The sequence below is a fragment of the Pelophylax lessonae genome, assembly GCF_965119305.1.
Source record: "Pelophylax lessonae genome assembly, chromosome: 5".
Taxonomy (NCBI): Eukaryota; Metazoa; Chordata; class Amphibia; order Anura; family Ranidae; genus Pelophylax; species Pelophylax lessonae.
The window spans coordinates 392,241,108-392,259,813 of NC_138772.1; the positions used below are offsets into that span (position 1 = coordinate 392,241,108).

General features: G+C 45.1%; 1 protein-coding gene across 3 annotated transcripts in view; it reads left to right on the top strand.

Annotated features, from left to right (window-relative positions):
• LPIN2 (lipin 2) overlaps positions 1–18,706 on the top strand; it is a 222,958-nt gene that overhangs the window by 37,048 nt on the left and 167,204 nt on the right. The window contains exon 1 of one of the 3 annotated variants that reach the window (XM_082258201.1): positions 18,196–18,341. The exons of the other annotated variants lie outside the window; for them this stretch is intronic. Within the exon in view, the coding sequence (XP_082114327.1) occupies positions 18,252–18,341 (90 nt within the window). The 5' untranslated portion in view covers positions 18,196–18,251. Of the gene's footprint in view, positions 1–18,195; positions 18,342–18,706 lie in introns of those variants that run through there. 3 annotated transcript variants of the gene reach the window in all.

Genomic DNA, 18,706 nt, shown 5'->3' on the forward strand with positions numbered 1-18,706 from the left:
AGTCTCATCATTAAGGATGAGCATTGTAAACTTCTAGTTGGCACCGGTTGGGCCTTCTAGATTTGGATTTGATTTCCATTTTCCCACCCCTCAGTTGGGATACTGCTCTGGAACTTCCCAAAGGTGCTGTATCACCGAGGACTACGTCTGTCAATGAGCGATAGAGAAAAATGGATTTTTGTAAAATCTTACCGTAAAATCCTTTTCTCTTAGCTCATTGACAGACGTAGTACCCGCCCCTCTGTTTTTTTTTTTGAGTTGGGTTGGGTTAAATTCTCTAAAGACTGCTTTTATGACATAACTGATTTGCTGAGGCAGAGAGAGAGAGGATATACCCTCTGGGACTGCCCCTAGGGTGTGGCCAGAGCATTTTATTTCCTGTCTAGTCCTACTCCTGTGGAGGCAACATAACCCAAAGGTGCTGTATCACCGAGGACTACGTCTGTCAATGAGCTAAGAGAAAAGGATTTTACGGTAAGATTTTACAAAAATCCATTTTTCTCTGCTGTTCATTGTCGGACGGACATAGCACCCACCCCTCTGTGGAGTTGAAATTCTTCTGACACTTCTTGTAACCAACTAAGTACCTAGAGCAGGGAATGGAAGTATACCCCCTGGGACTGCCCATAGGCGTAGCCAGATTCTTTTTCTGCCTATGTCTTACTCTAGTAGGGGACGGTATAACCCAGTGGTTATGAAGATCAGGAGCTGTGTCCGTCAATGAACATCAGAGAAATGGATTTTACAGTAAGTCAAAAATCCCCATTTTTTTTTTTTCGTTCTGCTAAAAACATATACAATAAAAATATGAAAACAAATGTAAAATAATCAATTTGGGCCAATAAATATTCTGCTACATATTTTTTGTAAAAAAAAAAAAAAAAAATCCCAATAAGCGTATATTGATTGTTTTGCTCAAAAGTTATAGAGTCTACAAAGTATTGCATATATATATAATTTTTTTTTTTTTTTTAACTAGTAATGGTGGCGATTAGCGACTAATAGGGCTGCGATATTGTGGTGGACATTCTGACACTGACACTTTTTGGGAACCAGTGAGACTTAATACAGTGATCAGTGCTAAAAATGACAGAGGCTGGGAAAGGGTTATCAGGGGCAATCAAAGGGTTAACTGTATGCCTAACCAGTGTTTGTGAGCTGTGTGAGGTGCTTTTACTAGGGAAAGAGATGGAACTCCATCACTCCCGCCCTGTCAGAATGACAATCTGTCTGGTTTACATAGGCAGATCGCAGTTCTGTGTCTCTGCCTGCCAATTGGTGAGTGCTGGCGGACATCGAGTATCTGGCACCTGCCAATCAGCTTCCTCTGTGTGTAATCACAGTGGAAGTGAGCTGGTGGGGGCCTGCATTCGCGCTTCCTACCCCGAAATGTGGAGTCGTGTGTGTATACGTGATCCAGTGCACAGCTGTCGCCCTGTAGCCGTAAAACTCGTATAGGGAAGTCAGCAAGTAGTAAACCACTTGCTGACCGCCAGCAGTACGTATAATGGAGCAGGTCGGCTCTGTCCCACGAAACTACGTAACTGCGCCCATTTGCCACAGGGGGAGCCAATCAGCGGGTCCGGTGGCCATGATGCTGCCGGGCACCTAGGATCACTCCCCGTGGAGGCAGACTGGCGGTCTACCGTTGTAAACACGGCAGACCTCTGTTCTGTCCGTATTGAACACAGGGATCCTCTGTTCCTCTTATTTAGGTACACAGGTCTCTGTGTTCATTCAGTAAATTCTTCCCCCCCCCAAGTTAGAAAGCACCCCCTAGGGACACATTTACCCTTTGATCGCCCCTGGTTTTAACCCCTTCCCTGCCAATGTCATTAGTACAGTAGTAACATGTATATTTTTAGCACTGATTACTGTAATAATGTCAGTGGTCCTCCCAAAAGTGCCAAAAATGTCAGATGTCCAGTCTGTCCGCCGCAATGTCGCAGTCCCACTAAAAATCTCTGATTGCCGCCATTACTAGTAAATAAAAATGACTTAAATCTTTCCCCTATTAACTTTTGCGCAAACTAATCGATATACACGTATTGTGATTTTTTTTTTTTTGCCAAAAATATGTATCCGAATACAAATTGGCCTAAAATGATGAAACAATTTGATTTTTACATTTTTTTTATTGGGAATGTTTATATAGCAGAAAGTAAAAAATGTGTTTTTTTTTTTTTCAAAATTGTGACCCTTTTTTTTGTTTATAGCGCAAAAAATAAAAATGTGATCAAATAACATCAAAACAAAGCTCTATGTGTGGGGGGGGGGGGGGGGGGGGAAAGGACATCATTTTTATTAGGGTACAGTGTTGCACGACCGCGCAATTGTCAGTTAAAATAATGCAGTGCCGTATCGCAAAAAATGGCCAGGTCATTAAGGGGGTAAATCCTTCTGTCCAGAAGTGGTTAATCAGGCAGTTTAGAACACTGTCTGATGGATTACATGTTCATAGTTATTGAGCTTTAAAGCAGAGAACCAACTAGAAGCTGATGATCAATATATCAAAATGTGTCTTGTATCCCTTTTGCTAGTTAGATCCAGGGTATGAGAAGAAGATGGTTTGTCCATGTTATCTTCTCTAATCTGATGAGTCAGAAAATAATCTGTTTAGTGTCTTCTCAGGTAAGAGGCTGTCAGTCGGAGCAGGTGCATGACCTAAATGACCTATAATTACCTTTCCTCTGAGTCAATAGGAATGCCTATTATCCGTAGATTCATACCGCGCCGTGCATGTTCATGCTCTGAGGCATATTTTTGAAGTTGGGAAACATTGTAAAGTCGTGAGATTTAAGTAATTGGTCTGCCTTTATTATAATACTATAGTGCTAATAAAAAAAGTTTCCTGTTCTCTTAACCCAGAACTCAGTACACATAGTTTAGTTCCAATAGGAGACTTCAGTGGCTTTGGAAGTCTTTTCATCGCCACCTCAGCTCTAATGGTAGTGAAATGGTAATTTATACACCACTAGACGCATTCTGCATTTTTTCACAGCACACTGGATGGCATCATGTCACCAATCACGCATTCTGTTGCTATGCAGTGACATGAAGTGACACTTATGCCTCGTACACACATTCAGATAGTTATACGAAAAAAATCGCTTTCCACTTGATCGCGCGATAATCGTTAGTACACGGCTTTCGACAGCCGATCACGACAGTTTGTCCAACAAAATCCCAAGGGACAAACACGAAAACTTATGTCGTATGATAGCCTAGCGAATGACAATTGTTTAATCAGTACAGTATGCGTCCGCTAAAAATCGATAGACAAAGACCACGCATGATCAGAAACACAAAAATAACCCGGAAAAAGTCTGGCTACCATTGTTATCTGATAAGTAGCTATGCAACCGGGAAGCTTTTCCAGAATCCTACGAAAAAAATCATACGCTAAGTACGCATTGTTGAATTCGATATTAGTATCATGCAACAAAATGCGAACGATAAGTCGTCCAATTATCACACCTGAGTGTATAGTTTTTTTTTTTTACAGGTGTTTGGAGGCAGGCATTGACATTTAACAAAAACGGTTGTAATCTGGCAAAAAAGAAGCTCATACTTTTTTGAGCTTTAGGGGGACATTGAACTGAATGGGATTTTGCTTGTTGGATATTTTGAGACTTCAGAGATGAGCGTTTTATGAGCCTTAGGCCCTGTTCACACCTGAGCATTTTTCAGCTCGTAAAATGCTCATTCCCCCCCCCCCCCCCCCCCCACACACACACACACACACACACACACACACACACCTCTTTTGCCAGGGTATCCCCCCCTCCCAGGATGCCCAGGAAACCAGCTGTCACGCACGCCGGCTGGACGAAGACCCAAACAAAGCTGGAACCGGCTTTGATCGGGTCTCCGATGTAGTAACCCGGAGGTGATGTCATGAAGCCTTAAAGGTGCCGGATTTAAAAAAAAGACAGTATTCAAAACAGCCAAACTTGGCGTTTTGATTGCTATTAACCACTTAAGCTCCAGAAGATTTTACCCCCTTCCTGACCAGGGGGTTTTTTGCGATTTTTTTTTTTACTGCGTGACTTTAACGACAATTGCGCGGTCGTGCGACGCTGTACCTAAACGAATTTCACGTCCTTTTTTTCTTACAAACAGAGCTTTCTTTTGGTGGTATTTGATCACCTGTGCGATTTTTTTTTTTTTTTTTTTTTTTTTTTTTTTTTTTTTTTTTTTGATCATGCGCTATAAACAAAAGAGCGTAAATTTTGCAAAAATAACAATATTTTTCACTTTTTTTTTTTTTTTATATGAAATTCCCCCCCAAAAAAATGTAAAAATCAAAATTTTTTACCCTTTTCGGCCAATTTGTTTTATGCTACATATTTTTGGTAAAAAAAATCGCAAAAAGCGTATTTTGATTGGTTTGCGCAAAAGTTATCGCGTTTACTAACAAAGGGAAAGATTTTTGTCATTTTTGGTGTTTTTTTTTTTTTTAACGAGCAATGGCGGCGATCTGCGATTTTTTTTTTTTTTTTTTTTTTTTTTTTTTTTGCGGTACTGCAACATTGCGGCGGACAGATCGGACCCTTGACTGACATTTTTGAAACTTTTGGGGGTACCAGTGACATTACTGCAGTAATCAGTGCTATACATATGCACTGTTACTGTAAAAATGACACTGGCAGGGAAGGGGTTAACTGTATTGGAGAGGGAGGGGTTAAGTGTGTCCTAGGGGCGTGTTTCTGATCTCCATTTTTACACAGGGGAGAATGACAGGCGATCTACCGACGATCGTAGTGTGACGATCGCCCGGACTCCTCTGTGAATGAGCCGAGGCGGGCGCGCGCTCGCCCGCTATTGGCTCAAAACCCGGTGACAGGCTAGCGACGTAGATCTACGTCACTCTGCCTGGCCGGGGCTGACTGCCGCAGTAAATATACTGTGCGCAGTCGGCAAGCGGTTAAGTGCAAAGGAGGGGTTTGGGGTCTTTTGGATCCCAGATCCCTCCATAAAGAGTACCTGTCATTGCCTATTACTTTCACAAGGGATGTTTACATTCCTTGTGACCGCAATAAAAAAAGATAAAAAAAAAAAAAAATGAAATAAAAACTTTAATTTGCAGACTATCGGCACCTTATATCAGCCAGTAGCCTGAAGAGTGGCCAGAAAATCGGTATCTGTGCTGAAAAAAACGATATCAGTTGATCCCTAGTTAAATTCTTCTTTAGGTCTATGGTACTGGAAAAAGCCATTGTACTTCCCTATCCTTCGCTCCACCAGGCCTCCTCCATGCTGCTAGACCAGTCCTTGCAGCGTTTTCTCCCCTACGGTTTGGTGGTCCCAAGTCCTCTGATGTCTTTGAGTTAAGTGATCAATGTCTGTAGCTTTGCTTTGGATGAGAGGATGCCCCCACTTTAAAGTGATTGTAAAGTTTCATTTTTTTTTCCCCCCTGTTAAAATAACAAACCTGTCTATATGGTACTTCCATACTCTCTGCAGTGGATTTGCACAGGGCAGCCCGGATCCTTCTCTTCTCGGGTCCCTGGCTGAAGCTCCTGGCCCCTTCCTACTGTTCAGTGTGCCCACAGCAAGCAGCTTGCTTTGGGGCACCCGAGCCAAGCCACAGCTCCATGTACATTCAGACACGGAGCTGCGGTAGAACCCCCGCCCCCTCTCACTCCTGATTGGCTAACTGAGTTTGACAGCAACGGAAGCCCGGATGGCCGAGGCATTCGTAGACTTCACTGGATCGAGAGGGGGCTCAGGTAAGTGTTAGGGAGGCTGCTGCACACAGAAGGCTTTTTATCCTATTTCATAATGCACGTACAACCACTTTAACTGTTTTTTTTTTTTTTTTTTTCTGGTGCTCTAAACCTAAATTTGAATTTAATCCTTGCAGTGCAGGGCAGCCCCATTGCAAGGAAGGATTTAGGTTTGTGTGTCCAGCTTTACTATTGCTTCCCTTTCCTCCCAACCCCTTGTTGATACCAGAAAACGTTGGTCAGATCATATAAAGGTAAATCTGAGGGTATGGAGTCTGCAGGCACTGGACCTCTGTTAAGATATGTGTAGCAGACAGTCTTCTTTCTTTCATTTTGTAGTTAGGCACCCATCATAACCCAAATACTAAATCTTATTCTGCCGGTTTATTTATGAATGATTTATATATACTATAAAAAGCAAAGCCTCTCCTCCGGTGATTGAGAACAGCTCTGTGTCCTTCTTGCTCTGACCATAGGTCCCCACCGCACAGGGGTACATAGGGATGAGGAAAATGGCAGCACAGACAGGGAAAGCCAGAGGAGCAAATAAAAAAAAAAACAAAAAAAAAAAAATGCACGAGAGTTATGTTGTTTTTTTTTTTTTTTATGATTTATGAAAACAAAAAATTTACATTTTATACTACATAAAGCGGTGGTAATGCTGAATAAGAAGAAATAAATTCTCCCTGGAAGGCAAAGGCATAATGTGCTATTTGCATCATATATACTAACACATTATGAAAGACTTGCCTAGGAACGAAGCCCTCCAGCAGCGCGTTGTCACCGCTGCAGAGGTTTCCATCTTTATCCGGTCTTCCTTCCAGTTTCGGGGATTGTTCGATAACGTTACTCCTGTGCGTACTCGTGGGAGTCATGGCCATGGCACGGGGAGCTCCCAAGGAACCGCAGGGGTATGCCGTTCCGTCAGGGCGCATGCATCGGTGACGCTACCGGCTGCTACTTACAATATCTCCTAAATTATTATGAGGTTAAAATACAAATGGAGAGTTTACTTCGACTTTAAGTGTGAACACAGAGTGCTCTTTAGCGCAGTGGTCACATGGATGTTTGTCCTCTTTTATTAACTTGAATCCAAGCTGAAAAGAGACCGCTCCAGGTGAGATGGTGTCAGGTACTGGTCAGATCCGTAATCCAAGAACTATTTGATCGAGAAGAAAGTGACCGCACTCTGAGATGAAAATCAAACAGGAGTGTATTTATTCCACATCAAAAATAGGCATCAAACTTCAAACTGTGAGACATAGGACAATAGGTAGATGCGTTTCACGACTAAGGATGTCGCTTACTCATTACTTGGTAATGAGTAAGCGACATCCGAAATGCGTCTACCTATTGTCCTATGTCTCACAGTTTGAAGTTTGATGCCTATTTTTGATGTGGAATAAATACACTCCTGTTTGATTTTCATCTCAGAGTGCGGTCACTTTCTTCTCGATCAAATAAATCTTTTATTAACTGCCTGACCCGCCTCAATGCCATCTAGCTTCTGAATGCACATGAAATGGTTCCACATACCAGAGACCCATTGTTAAGAGCAATGTAAATAACTGGGGGCTCTGTTATTTAACGCGTATGCACACTCAGAGGCTAGGAAGTGGATTGTGAGAGCACATAGTAGATGTAGTAGTGCAGCAACTCCAGTCAGGTGACATCTTACCCATGGTTCTCACACTGAAGAGTTAAGTTTTGGAGTATTAATGAAATGGGGCAGAAAAATAAAATCTGTACAGTGGTAATAAAGTCTGGGCATGATTTGATACACTGGTAGTATCAAATCATTTGGTGGAGGGGGGATTGTGGTGTGGGGTTGTTTTTCAGGAGTTGGGCTTGGCCCCTTAGTTACAGTGAAGGGAATTCTTAAGGCATCAGCATACCAAGACATTTTGGACAATTTCATGCTCCCAACTTTGTGGGAACTGTTTTCTGATGGCCCCATCCTGTTCCCAACATGACTGTGCACCAGTGCACAAAGCAAGGTCCATAAAGACATGGATGAGTGAGTTTGGGATGGAGGAACTTGACTGGCCTGCACAGAGTCCTGACCTCAACCCGATAGAACATTTTTGTAATGAATTGGAGTGTAGACTGCAAGCCAGGCGGCCTTGTCCAACATCCGTGCCTGACCTCACAAATGCGCTTCTGGAAGAATGGTCAACCATTTCAATAGACACACTCCTAAACGTTGGAGACAGCCTTACCAGAAGAGTTGAAGATGTTATAGCTGCAAAGAGTGGGCCAACTCAATATTGAACCCTACGGACTAAGACTGGGATGGCATTAAAGTTCATATGAGTGTAAAGGCAGATGTCACAAAACTTTTGGTAATAGTGTGTGTGTGTATAGTGTGTGTGTGTGTGTATGTATGTATGTATGTATGTATATATGTGTGTGTGTGTGTGTGTGTGTGTGTGTGTGTGTGTGTGTGTGTTTATATATAATATAATACACACACACTATCTCACAAAAGTGAGTACACCCCTCACATTTTTGTAAATATTTTATTATAATTATACCCCCCCCCCAGTGACAATAGATCCCCCAGCAACCAGAATCAAACCCTCCAGCACCCTGTTCAGTGCTGGAGGTTCCCACTGAAAAAAAAGCCCTGTATGTATATATGAAAAAAAAGGTGTGTGTGTGTGTGTGTGTGTGTGTGTGTGTGTGTGTGTAATAATAAATAAATATATATATATATATTATACACACACACTATCTCACAAAAGTGAGTACACTCCTCACATTTTTGTAAATATTTTATTATATATCTTTTCACGTGACAACACTGAGGCCCCGTTCACATAGGGGCGACGCTACTTCGCACCGCGACCTCGGAGCGGCCGCCACGGACTTCATAACATTGAAGTCTATGGCGGTCGCCTCCTGGTCGCCCCAAAGAAGCTCCGGACCCTTTTTCTAAGTCGGAGCGACTTGTGTCGCTCCTATTAGAACGGGTCCGCAGCTTCCCTATGGGAGGCGACCTACGGCGACCTGTGAGGCGACCAGGTCGCCTCACAGGTCGCCTTAGTGTGAACGGGGACTTAAGAAATTACACTTTGCTACAATGTAAAGTAGTGAGTGTACAGCTTGTATAACAGCGTAAATATGCTGTCTCCTCAAAATACATCAACACACAGCCATTAATGTCTAAACTGCTGGCAACAAAAGTGAGTACACCCCTAAGTGACAATGTCCAAATTGGGCCCAATTAGCCATTTTCCCTCCCTGGTGTCACGTGACTCGTTAGTGTTACAAGGTCTCGGGTGTGAATGGGGAGCAGGTGTGTTAAATTTGTTATCACTCTCACTCATACTGGTCACTGGAAGTTCAACGTGGTACCTCATGGCAAAGTACTCTCTAAGGATCTGAAAAAAAGTATTGTTGCTCTACATGAACATGGCCTAGGCCTAAGAAGATTGCCAAGACCCTGAAACTGAGCTGCAGCACGGTGGCCAAGACCATACAGCGGTTTAACAGGACAGGTTCCACTCAGAACAGGCCTCGCCATGGTTGACCAAAGAAGTGCACGTGCTCAGCATCATATCCAGAGGTTGTCTTTGGGAAATTGACGTATGAGTGCTTCCAGCATTGCTGCAGAGGTTGAAGGGGTGTGGGGCTGTCAGTGCTCAGACAATACGCCGGGCACTGCATCAAATTGGTCTGCATGGCTGTTGTCCCAGAAGGAAGCCTCTTCTAAAGATGATGCACAACAAAGCCTGCAAACCATTTGCTTAAGAAAAGTAGACTGAGAACATGGATTACTGGAACCATGTCCTGTGGTCTGATGAGACCAAGATAAACTTATTTGGTTCAGATAGTGTCAAGCGTGTGTGGCGGCACCCAGATGAGGAGTACAAAGACAAGTGTGTCTTGCCTAAAGTCAAGCATGGGGGTGGGAGTGTCATGGTCTGGGGCTGCATAAGTGCTGCCGACACTGGGGAGCTACAGTTCATTGAGGGAACAATGAATGCCAACATGTATTGTGACATACTGAAGTAGAGGATGATCCCCCCTCCCTTCGGAGGCTGGGTCGCAGGGCAGCATTCCAACATAACGACCCCAAACACACCTCCAAGACGACCACTGCCTTGCTAAAGAAGCTGAGGGTAAAGGTGATGGACTGGCCAAGCATGTCTCAAGACTTAAACCCTATTGAGCATCTGTGGAGCGCAAGGTCTCAAAGTCTTCATGGAGAAGTGGGCCCAATTTGAACATTTTAACATAGGGGTGTACTCACTTTTGTTGCCAGCGGTTTAGACATTAATGGCTGTGTGTTGAGGTATTTTGAGGGGACAGCAAATTTATACTGTTATACAAGCTGTACACTCACTACTTTACATTTACTTTACATTGTAGCAAAGTATCATTCCTTCAGTGTTGTCACATGAAAAGATATATAATAAAATATTTACATAAAATGTGAGGAGTGTACTCACTTTTGTGAGATACTGTGTGTGTATGTATATGTGTGTATATATATATATATATATATATATATATATATATATATATATATACACACACAGCTTTTCTCACATATATATATATATATATATATATATATATATATATATATATATATATATATATATATATATATATATATATATATATATATATATATACATACACACAGTGGGTACGAAAAGTATTCAGACCCCCTTAATTTTTTCACTCTGTTATATTGCAGCCATTTGCTAAAATCATTTAGGTTCATTCGTCTTCCTCATGAATGTACACATAGCACCCCATACTGCCAGAAAAACACAGAATTGTTGACATTGTTGCAGATTTATTAAAAAAGTAAAACTGAAATATCACATGGTCCTAAGTATTCAGACCCTTTGCTGTGACACTCATATATTTAACTCAGGTGCTTTCCATTTCTTCTGATCATCCTTGAGATGGTTCTACACCTTCATTTGAGTCCAGCTGTGTTTGATTATACTGATTGGACTTGATTAGGAAAGCCACACACCTGTCTATATACCTGTCTATTTAAGATCTTCCAGATCACAATGCATGTCAGAGCAAATGAGAATCATGAGGTCAAAGGAACTGCCTGAAGAGCTCAGAGACAGAATTGGCCAAGGTTACAAAAAGATTTCTGCTGCACTTAAGGTTCCTAAGAGCACAGTGGCCTCCATAATCCTCAAATGGAAGACGTTTGGGACGACCAGAACCCTTTCCTAGAGCTGGCCGTCCGGCCAAACTGAGCTATCGGGGGAGAAGAGCCTTGGTGAGAGAGGTAAAGAAGAACCCAAAGATCACTGTGGCTGAGCTCCAGAGATGCAGTCAGGAGATGGGAGAAAGTTGTAGAAAGTCAACCATCACTGCAGCCCTCCACCAGTCGGTGCTTTATGGCCGAGTGGCCCGACGGAAGCCTCTCCTCAGTGTAAGACACATGAAAGCCCGCATGGAGTTTGCTAAAAAACACTTGAAGGACTCCAAGATGGTGAGAAATAAGATTCTCTTGTCTGATGAGACCAAAATAGAACTTTTTGGCCTTAATTCTAAGCGGTATGTTTGGAGAAAACCAGGCACTGCTCATCACCTGTCCAATACAGTCCCAACAGTGAAGCATGGTGGTGGCAGCATCATGCTGTGGGGGTGTTTTTCAGCTGCAGGGACAGGACGACTGGTTGCAATCGAGGGAAAGATGAATGCGGCCAAGTACAGGGATATCCTGGACAAAAACCTTCTCCAGAGTGCTCTGGACCTCAGACTGGGCCGAAGGTTTACCTTCCAACAAGACAATGACCCTAAGCACACAGCTAAAATAACGAAGGAGTGGCTTCACAACAACTCCGTGACTGTTCTTGAATGGCCCAGCCAGAGCCCTGACTTAAAACCAATTGAGCATCTCTGGAGAGACCTAAAAATGGCTGTCCACCAACGTTTACCATCCAACCTGACAGAACTGGAGAGGATCTGCAAGGAGGAATGGCAGAGGATCCCCAAATCCAGGTGTGAAAGACTTGTTGCATCTTTCCCACAAAGACTCCTGGCTGTATTAGATCAAAAGGGGGCTTCTACTAAATACTGAGCAAAGGGTCTGAATACTTAGGACCATGTGATATTTCAGTTTTTCTTTTTTAATAAATCTGCAACAATGTCAACAATTGTGTTTTTCTGTCAGTATGGGGTGCTATGTGTACATTCATGAGGAAGAAGAATGAACTTAAATGATTTTAGCAAATGGCTGCAATATAACAAAGAGTGAAAAATTTAAGGGGGTCTGAATACTTTTCGTACCCACTGTATGCAGGGCTTTTTTCAGTGGGAACATGGGGAAACGTAGTTCCGGCACCTCCAGCACTGAACAGGGTGCTGGAGGGTTTGATTCTGGTTGCTGGGGGATCTATTGTCACTGGGGGGGGGGATATTTTGTTGCTAGGAAGGTCTATTGTTGCTGGTGGGGGATTTATTTTTGTTGGGGGGAATCTTATGTTGCTGGGGGATTCATTTTATGCTAGGAGTGACCTTCCTTTGCGGAGAGGGGTCTATTGTTGCTGGCTGCTGGAGGGTATATTTATGTTCGTTTCAGGGAGATCTACTGTTTTGTTACATTATGGGTCTTTTGTTATTGGGGTGGTATATTATTGCTTGGGGAGAAGCTATTGTTCCTGTGGGGGATCTACTGTATGGTTTCTTGGGGGGATTTATTATTCCTGGCTGCAGAGGATCATACTCGGAGGTGGGTAGGGGACAGAGACAAGGGGTGACTCAGATGGGGGGGGGGGGGGGGGGTGGGAGGAGTACCTGCACCTTTTCTTTGAGAAAAAAAAGATGTGTGTGTGTGTAAAAATATGTTTCTAAAGGTGATATTTGAAATTTCTCTTACGTCCTCTGACAGTCGCCGTCCACTCATACAGTCTTCACCAATGGGTATTGACCTCTTATCCATAGGAGCAAGCTAGGCATAAGACTTGTGGAAAACAAAGTAATTTACATAGACAACCCTATGGGGGCTGTCCCACTGGTCCAATACCCCCCTGCTATCAGCCATCCCAACTCAGTTTGTCTTCTGCCTAGTTAGGAGTGAGATAGGCTCTCCCTGTGCTGGGGCTACAGTCTCAGCCTTTTTTCTGTTTTTATGATTTTATTTCTGAAAAATGTGTTTTTTCATTGCACTACTAGCTGTTTATTTTATCAGCGTTAGTCACTTCTTCAAGATGATGACGGCGTAGCGGAGCTGGGAGTCGCACTGGTCGTCATAGGGTTCCAGGACAGTGGGCCTTATGGAATCCCAGTCCGCCATGGAGCCATTAGCAGGCTATGTGTTCGTCCTGGCTTCGCAAACGACCCATCCCTGTCCTCAGGGATGCAGCCTGCGAGGTGACTACCTCACCTGGACGCATCATCCATGGTTCTCTGTGCACTGCTAGCGTCCTGCGTTTTTTGGCTGACGGCACCCCCCGCCATCTGAGGGTGGGAAGTTTCCCGTCGATAAGAGGCACCCCACGCCATCGGGTATGGTAAGTACACTCTGTGTGGGGCCTCTGTCTGGGGCTGGCAGTCCTGTGTGTCTGTGTTATCCCCTCATGTCTGTGCGTTTTTTTTTTTTTTTTTTTTTTTTGGGCTCCCTGATCCCGGTCCCTGTGGGGGCTCTCTCACAGCTGGTACGATATGTGGGTTTGTGGGGGTCCCTCTCCTATGTCACTTTATGGTGTTTTTGGAGGTGCAGACACGTGCGGCGACCGCTGCGGGGTTAAAAACCGCCGGTCCACCATTTTAGGTGTGGGCAGCATGCTGGCTTCACTGTGGGCGCATATACAGCAGTGTATGAGGTGTTTTGGCGCCTTGCGGTGCCATCTTGTGTGTGGCAATGTGTCTTTTTTTCTGAGCATATGTCAGCGGCCATTTTTCCGAAGCCTTCCCATTTACTTTCTATGGGCAGTCATTTTTCCTTGGTCTAAAATCCTATTTCAGCCAATTGCGGTGACATCACTTCCTCTTTCTGCACAGAGGAGATCGGCAGGCGTGTAGGTAACACTTGTGGGGTCTGTCTTGCTGTCTTTTTTTGTGGGACTACTTCTGGCTGTCAGCTTATTCCTGCTTGGGGGTCGTTTTGCATTGTCCCTCATAGCGGGAAAAATTTTATTATGGAGTCCCAGGACAGCAAATTTCCCCCAGCCTTGGTGGATGGTTCAGGGTCCTCTGAATCCTCTGCTCTGACTACTCTGTCTGCTGCACTTGCGACTTTGACGTCCAAAGTGGATTTTCACTACATTTAGAGGATGAGCCCAATCCTCCAGGGATAGTGTCCTCTTGGTACACACAGATCCCATAAGGCGGCACAGGTTTTTCCTTGGGGTGGGGTTTTTTTCCAGGGGTGGGGGGACGTCTGCGCGGTTTCCTTCAACATTGGCTGCTCCAGATTCCGGACAGGTGGGTTCAGGAAATCATTTGATCAGGTTACAAGATCGAATTCCTTTCGCGACCGGCGGACAGATTCTTTCCCTCAAATCTTCATTTGACCCCAGATCGGCTGCAAGATCTTCATCGGGGGGTTCAGGATCTACTCGTTCAGGATGTAGTCGTCCCGGTGCCTCATGGGGACAGATTTTGGCGGTTTTATTCGAATCTGTTCACTGTGCCCAGGAAGGAGGGCAAGGTGCGTCCGATTCTGGACTTAAAAGCTTTGAACCGCTTTGTGCGCGTTCAAAAATTCCGCTTGGAATCGCTCCGCTCGGTGGTTGCCTCCCTGAGTCCGGGAGATTTCCTGGCTTCTATCGACCTAAAGGATGCGTATTTACACATCCCCCCCATATTCGGGGGTCATCGGAGGTACCTCCGATCCGCTATCGCGGAGGAACACTATCAGTTTGTGGCGTTACCTTTCGGTCTCTCTTCGGCTCCAAGGGTGTTTACCAAAGTGCTGGCTCCTGTTCTGGTCCTAGTGCGGGCACAGGGCATTGCGATCTTGGAATATCTGGACAATCTCCTGTTAAGATCGAGTGCCAGTCAGAGCCTGCTGCGTGATCTGTCCGCTACGGTTCAGACGCTCCAGGAGTTCGGATGGACCATCAACGTTCAGAAGTCGACTTTGTCTCCTTCGTTGCGTCTCCCATATTTGGGAATGGTCTTGGACTCCGCCCAAGCGAAGATGTTTCTGCCGGAGGACAAGCTCCGGACCCTGCAGAGCGAGGTCAGGTCCCTCAGGGACAATGAGTCCTCGTCTCTCAGGACCTGTATGCGGTCCCTGGGATTGATGGTGTCAGCCTTCGAGGCGATACCGTTTGCACAGTTTCACACGCGGTCTCTCCAAGCGGAGATACAGGCCAGATGGGACAGGTTTCCTCAGTCTTTGGACCTGAGGGTGTCTGAGTCGCCAGACCAGATTGGATCTTCTGTGGCGGCTCCAGTCTCCGGCCGTAGGGAAATCCTTCCGGCCATTGCTGTGGACAGTGATTACCACGGATGCCAGCCTGTCACGCTGGGGTGGCGTCCTGGGCACCCTGTCTGCCCAGGGCACTTGGTCGGTGGAGGAGGCACTTGGTCGATCAACATCTTGAAATTGAAAGCGATCAGGCTGTGGCTGCTCCATTGGTCAGATCGTCTTCAGGGCCGCCCTGTACGGGTGCAGACGGACAATGCCACTGCGGTGGCTTACATCAACCACCAAGGGGGAACCAAGAGTGTGTTTCAAATGCTGTGTGCGAAATGGGGATCCCCGGATGTGGATCTGTTCGCGTCCCGGTTAAACAACAAGGTGGGAAGGTTCGTGGCAAGAACGCGCAATCCTCTGGCAAGACGCCTCGGATGCGCTGGTGGTGCCTTGGCACCGATATCGTCTAATGTATGCCTTTTCTCCGATTCAGTTGTTGTCCAGGTTCCTTCGCAGGTTGGTCTCGGAACCAACGTTGGTGATTCTGGTGGCACCAGACTGGCCGCGCCGGTCTTGGTACGCGGACATCATTCAACTAGCCGTCGAGCCTCCGTGGCGGCTCCCGTTACGGGACGGTCTTCTGTCTCGGGTACCGATCTTCCATCCTGCTTTACAGTCGCTGGCTTTAGCGGCGTGGCTGTTGAAAGCCAGGTCCTGAGAGACGGGGGTCTCTCCTCAGGTCATGCCTACCTTGCTCAAAGCACGGAAGGCCTCATCTGGTAAGATTTATTACCGTACCTGGAAGGCTTATTTTGCCTGGTGTGAAGCCAGGGGCTTCCCTCCTTGTTCCTACTTGGTGGCGAGGGTGCTGGCCTTCCTACAATCTGGTGTGGACCAGCGCCTTGCGTTGACCACGATTAAGGGCCAGTTATCTGCACTGGCCATCCTTTTCCAGCGCCCCGTGGCGTCTAACTCGTTGATTCGCACCTTTATTCAAGGTGTGCGGCATTTGGCCCCTCCTCGGAGGGCGCCTCTACCTCCATGGGACTTGAACTTGGTTCTGTCTGTTCTACAACGTTCTCCTTTTGAAAACATCAGGGACATTTCTTTGCCTCTGCTGTCTAAGAAGGTTGCCTTTCTAGTGGCGATCACTTCTACCCGCAGAGTGTCGGAGTTGGCGGCTTTGTCCTGCCGCTCCCCTTACCTGGTGGTTCATAAGGATAAGGTGGTCTTGCGACCAAACCAGTCTTTCCTTCCCAAGGTGGTTTCTGACTTTCACCTTAATGAGGACATTGTTTTGCCTTCGCTCTGTGCGAATCTCAAACATCCTAAGGAGTGTGCTTTGCATTCCTTGGATGTTGTCAGGGCAATCAGGGTTTACCTGTCGTCCACTGAATCCTTCCGGAAGTCGGATTCTTTTTGTCCTTCCTGAGGGTCCTCGGAAGGGTATGGCTGCGTCTGCGGCGACCATTTCAAAATGGATCAGACAGACGATTGTACAGGCCTATTCCATTAAGGAACGGGTTCTGCCCTTCCCTGTCAAGGCTCACTCTACCAGAGCGGTGAGTGCATCCTGGGCCTTCCGGCATCAGGCTTCGGTGGCCCAGGTGTGCAAGGCTGCGACTTGGTCATCTGTGCACACCTTTTCCAAATTCTATAAACTTGATGTTGTGGCATCAGCAGATGTCTCTTTTGGCTGCAAAGTTCTGTGTGCGGCAGTACCTTAAGGGGGCCCTAGTTTTGCAGGGCCCTGACTGTTGGGGGTGTTTTCTCCCTTGTTTATTTGCTTTCCTGGGTTGTTGCTCCAGTTGAGCTTTTTGTTACCGGAGGATACCTTTTTGTTCACGTACGGTTCCTTTCTCTGACATGGGTGCTGCGTTGCCTTTCTGATGGTTGCGTTTTCCCACCCCTCATGTCTACACTGCTTTAGGACATCCCATTGGTGAAGACTGTATGAGTGGGCGGCGACTGTCAGAGGACGTAAGAGAAAACCTGAATTTTTGTAAAATCTTACTGTAAAATTCCTTTCTCTGAGTCCTCTGACAGTCGCTGCCCCCGCCCCTCTATTTGAGGTTCTTTGGACTTTAACTGCTTGCTACCAAACTGAGTTGGGATGGCTGATAGCAGGGGGGTATTGGACCAGTGGGACAGCCCCCATAGGTGTGTCTATGTAAATTACTTTGTTTTTAATGCCTAGCTTGCTCCTATGGATAAGAGGTCAATACCCATTGGTGAAGACTGTATGAGTGGGCGGCGACTGTTAGAGGACTCAGAGAGAGGAATTTTACGGTAAGATTTTACAAAAATTCAGTTTTTCACCACATGTTGGTAACAACCCATGCAATCCATACATACAAAGAAGCCATGACAAATACGTTCAGAAACTAGGTTATGTGTGATAAAATGGAATGACACAGGAAAAAAGTATTGAACACCTGAAGAAAGGGAAGTGCAAAAAGGCATAGAAAGGCAAGACACCAGCTGAAATCTATCGGTATTTAGAAAGCAATCCTGCCCCTTGTCAGTGCAGATTAATATTAGCTGGTTCAGGCTCAACTGATAGCCTATAGAAAAAGATGTCTCATTACCAAAGTGTCACACAAGAAGCATCTTATGATGGGTAAAAGCAAAGAGCTCTCTCATTACGTTTGCAACCTAATTGTTGCAAAACATACTGATGGCATTGGTTACAGAAGGATTTCTAAACTTGAATGTTCCAGTGAGCAATGTAAGAAGTAGCCGGGCAGTTGTAAAGCCAATGTTTAATAATAAAACTATGATATCGATTCATTGTATCAATGAGAAGCTTTGCCAAGGAGTTTGAAAAAATCATTAACTTACTCTGGTTTTCGTAGAAGTGCGAGTACACGGCATGTGACTGAGTACAAGGCCGTGCCCTTTACCTACGAGAGTGTGTACAGGTTATTGTCTCCACATAGATGGAGGAGGCCGTCTCTTCAGCAGAAGCTATTATTGGTCTTCAGCTTCCAGATAATAATGTGCATTAATAAGAGAGTCATTTCCTTTTACAAGAAACCACTGTGAGAACGGAGCTGTGACAGAGTACACAGCATGTTTATGGTAGACCGAAGGGTGGTGCTTCTCTCTTTCTATCAGTAAGAGAACACGTATACCTGTCACTGTCAGTGCCGGGGCTCGTGGAGTAATGTGCAATGTTTCAGCTAGATAGTGATCAGGAATCCGAGGGTTCTGAGGATTCTGATGACTCGGGGGATCAGAGCCAGACCTCCTCTGGTCTGCTGGTAAGTTCTGTGACCTTAAGGCATATAGCATATTCCCATTTCTGTATATGGAGTCCCATGCCTCTCTGTGTAAATACAGTATTCTTTTTTTTTCCCCTGGGTTTTTCAATTCTCATCTTCTTTGCTTTACATAGTGAGTAGGATAGAATAATATCCTTCAACAATTAGAAAATCTGAGGCTAAGACCTGCAATGTATTTAGAATAGTTTTTTTCAGCTTATTTTGTTGGAGATCTGTTGCAAGGTATAGTTTCATGAACACGTTTATTTTTTCTTTGGCTTCAAGGCTTTTATTTCTCTCTTCATATATTGTGCCTTTTATCAATTTCAGTCCAGGCCAATTCTTACATTTATCTCATACATGTG